The 3,586-nt window shown below is 47.7% G+C and overlaps 1 protein-coding gene across 1 annotated transcript; it reads right to left on the reverse strand.

Annotated features, from left to right (window-relative positions):
• Window positions 1-554: 554 nt before the first annotated feature.
• On the reverse strand, window positions 555-2,944 carry LOC107104020 (ADP-ribosylation factor-like protein 4C). Its single transcript, XM_015403906.1, has one exon. It carries the CDS (start codon window positions 2,471-2,473, stop codon window positions 1,892-1,894), a length of 582 nt encoding a protein of 193 aa, XP_015259392.1. The 5' UTR covers window positions 2,474-2,944; the 3' UTR covers window positions 555-1,891.
• Between the last annotated feature and the right edge of the window lie 642 nt (window positions 2,945-3,586).

Below are 3,586 nucleotides of genomic sequence, written 5' to 3' on the forward strand. Positions count from 1 at the left end.
CCAATCTGGTCCATGTCTGCTGCCATAAATGCTGCACCGCAATGCAGATCCATAAATCTAACAACCTGCTGCTGCTTTGCTCTGATTATAAAACCAGCTCCTTTTCCCACTCATCCTTTTAACCCCTCAGTGTAAAACAAATGACCTTTGACCCACCCTGAGATTGTATTGATTAAATTAGATCCACCAATCACAGCCTGCCTTATAGCTGCTCGCTCAAACACAAAGAAGAAGCAAACTGGACAAATTCTGGGTTTAAAATCTTTTAATATTCAAAAATACTTCAATTTATTTTTCTTGGTACATAAACAACCTGGATCTGCATCTTTATTCATACAGTGTCGTTTCCTCCTGGTTTGTTGGCAAATTAAAAGTGCAAAAGTAGTGGAGGTTGTCCTCAGTCCACCATGCAGAGGAAAGGCTACTTTAATGCTCCAAAATAAAAAACAACAACAGTCTGAGAGCCATAATATTCATCAGAAACTACGGTCGTCTGCGAGGAAACCGAGGCCCTGGTAGCCAGTGGCCCCGGAGGCCCCAGTGGCCCCGGAGGCCCCAGTGGCCCCGGAGGCCCCAGTGGCCCCGGAGGCCCCAGTGGCCCCGGCTACGTGCAAAATATGATTCCTTAGACACATCCAAAGATGGAGCCAACCGTGGATCCAGTCCAGTGAGACACGTTCAGATTCATCAGAAATTGTTTCCACATCCAGTTACAGTGAATTTGAGGAAAGTCCTCGGAGCAATGGAAGGCTAACAGCTAGTGAGAATGCTAACGTAGCTTCTCTTTCATTTCAGTGACGCTGCTTTCACAAATATTAGTAAAATAAACAGTTTGAAGTGAAAATGTTGATATCTGGGGGAATACGACAGACTCATCCGATATTGATCAAGTTGTTTGGCTACAGAGCTAATCATCAGTCCATCATAATATCATATAGAGCACAGGTGTCAAACTGGTACCAGAAAGGACCATGAGGATGCAGGTTTTCTTTCCAACCAAGCAGTAGCACACCAGACTCCAGTCATCTCATCAAGTCATCATGTTCAGATTGGACTCCCTTGATTGATTTGGGTGAGAGCACATCGTTCAATGCTTGGTTGGAAAGAAAACCTGCAGCCATACGGCCCTTTCTGGAACCGGTTTGACACCCCTGATATAGAGGATCAATGACAACAAACACATTTAACACAGACTTTGCTCTAACTGAGTCTGGCTCTGATTTTTAGAAATAAAACATAAACCTAAATACTTCAGAAATAAAACAGGTGGGGTTTGTGACATCATAGTTTACCTGGTTAGCCCTGATAACCTCTAGCCCTCTTGTTAGCATGGGGCGCTATGAGAGGATGATAGCCTAGCTTCATGGTATGATGAAACATTTAGGACATGACTGTGACTATGAACAGATGGCAGCTATCAGTTAAATTCACTCAGAGATGGATTTCACACTTTGACTGCTTTTTTTTAAGTATTAGAAATACACAGTTGTCTCCTTTCAGCCAGCTGACCAGCAGTGTCAATAAAAATCTAGTTAAACTGTAGGAACGGTATGCTGGGAAAATGGGAACCAGCCGGCGCCGTCGAAACCAGCAGCTCCAGCTGGAAAAACTGGACTTTGTTCAAACTCAGCAAATCAACTGCAAGACGTAGAAAAGTTGGATTTACTGTAAAATCAGTAAAAAAAAACAGACTAGCTGGAAACTTTCAGCAATAAGACATTTTTCCACAATAGGTGAGAAAAGTTCACCTGTGAATATCTGCACTGTTCCTTTGGGTCAGGAAGGAAACAGGCCAGCCTGTTTCTCTCTGCCTGGTTTTTGGTGCGAGGTCATCGGTCCATCCTGAAGCTTCAACAAGTGGAGCCTAATTCCTCTCAGAGTCCAGCTGATGTTACCGCTGCTTCTTCTTCTGCTTCAGGGACTTCCTCCGCTTCACGATCATCTCGTACAGCTTGTCCATCCCCTCATGGAGCCCCTCACCTATGATGGCACATGCAGGCTGGACGTGGTAGGCGGTGGAGGGCGTGAGCTCGCTCAGGGCCAGCTGCTTCTCGATGTCGGCCACTGGCAGAGACTTGGGCAGGTCCTGCTTGTTGGCGATGACCAGGAGCGGCGTTCCCTGGTTCTCCGCGAACTTGGTGACCTTGTGCAGCTCAGTCTTGGCCTCCTCTAGCCGGTCCACGTCCACAGAGTCCACCACGTAGATGATACCGTCTGTGCAGCGACTGTAGGACTTCCACAGGGGCCGCAGCTTCTCTTGGCCCCCCACGTCCCAGAAGTGGCAGCTGATGCCCTTCGCCGTGCCGTTGCTCAGCCTGATCTTCTCCGTGTTGAAGCCGATGGTGGGGACAGTGTTGACGAATTCATTGAATTTCAGTCTGTAGAGGACGGTGGTCTTCCCAGCAGAGTCCAAACCCAGCATGACGATGTGAAGCGACTGGAAGGCAGAGATGTTGGAGAAGCTGTTCCCCATTTTGCTTCCCCACCCTGCAGCAGGATTGTCCCCACCCTCAGAGGCTCTGACTAATTCCTGGGTCTGTGGCTGTAAAATTCCTCTGATCGTCCGGTGGGGGGGTCAGAAACAGCAGCGGGGGGGAGGGGGGAGCTGTGCGCCTCAGCAGGGCGCAGCGCGCCGTTCATTAGTATTCCTCTCACACAGTCGCATCTATTTGATGACGGAAAAACACCAACAGTTCCAACAATCCCGGTTTAAAAGCCCTCAGATTAGAAAGTCTGTAATCCCACAGAATCCCAATATTCCCTTCTTCCGGAGGAGGAATGATCCACCAGCAGCAGCTGCTTCTCCTTCTCCTCAGACTCTCCCTCTGCTCCTGTTGCGCTGCAGCTCCACTGGTGAGGCTGACTGCGCGTCAGAGACCGCCTCTCCGACGCTCCTCCCCTGCAGACCGGCCCCTGCAGACCTGCGGCAGGTTAGAGGAGAACGGAGCTGCTTCAAAGCTGCGCTGCAAAGAGCTGCAGAACCGGACCAATCAGAACCGCCCCCCCTCCCCCGGAGATGGAGGATTTCTGAACCTGAACTCACAAATGCAAACACAATGAGAGCAAAGAAATAAAAAGCAGCTGCAGTGAGGTTGGTCGATAGCGCCCCCCTGTGGTGAAGGCGGATCTTCAGCTCCATAGAACATAGAAAATAATAGAAATGTTTCAGTTTATTTTAGTTCCCAGGTTCAGATTTTTAAATGTTCAGAAACTTTTCAGCTGCACCACCTGTAAAAGTTTAAGCATAAAAGTTAATTATTTTCCGGTTCTAGAAGGCTGCTGCTGGATCATCGATAACAAGCAGCAATCTGCTGTTTATATCTGGGTCTGTTTTATGCTTTACATGCAAAAGGAAGTATACTGGGAAGAGCATACTGGGAAGAGCATACTGGGAAGAACATACTGGGAAGAACATACTGGGAAGAACATACTGGGAAGAACATACTGGGAAGAACATACTGGGACTCCTCCATGAAGATTCTCAGGTTCTACAGTAAAATGAACCAGAGTCAGAATCCAGAGTTGAAGCTGGAAACACCAGCAGCTTCAATGAATGAATGAATAAATTATTCCATCCATCCAACAT

This window comes from Cyprinodon variegatus, unplaced genomic scaffold, assembly GCF_000732505.1.
Source record: "Cyprinodon variegatus isolate N-32 unplaced genomic scaffold, C_variegatus-1.0 Scaffold1594, whole genome shotgun sequence".
Lineage (NCBI taxonomy): Eukaryota > Metazoa > Chordata > Actinopteri > Cyprinodontiformes > Cyprinodontidae > Cyprinodon > Cyprinodon variegatus.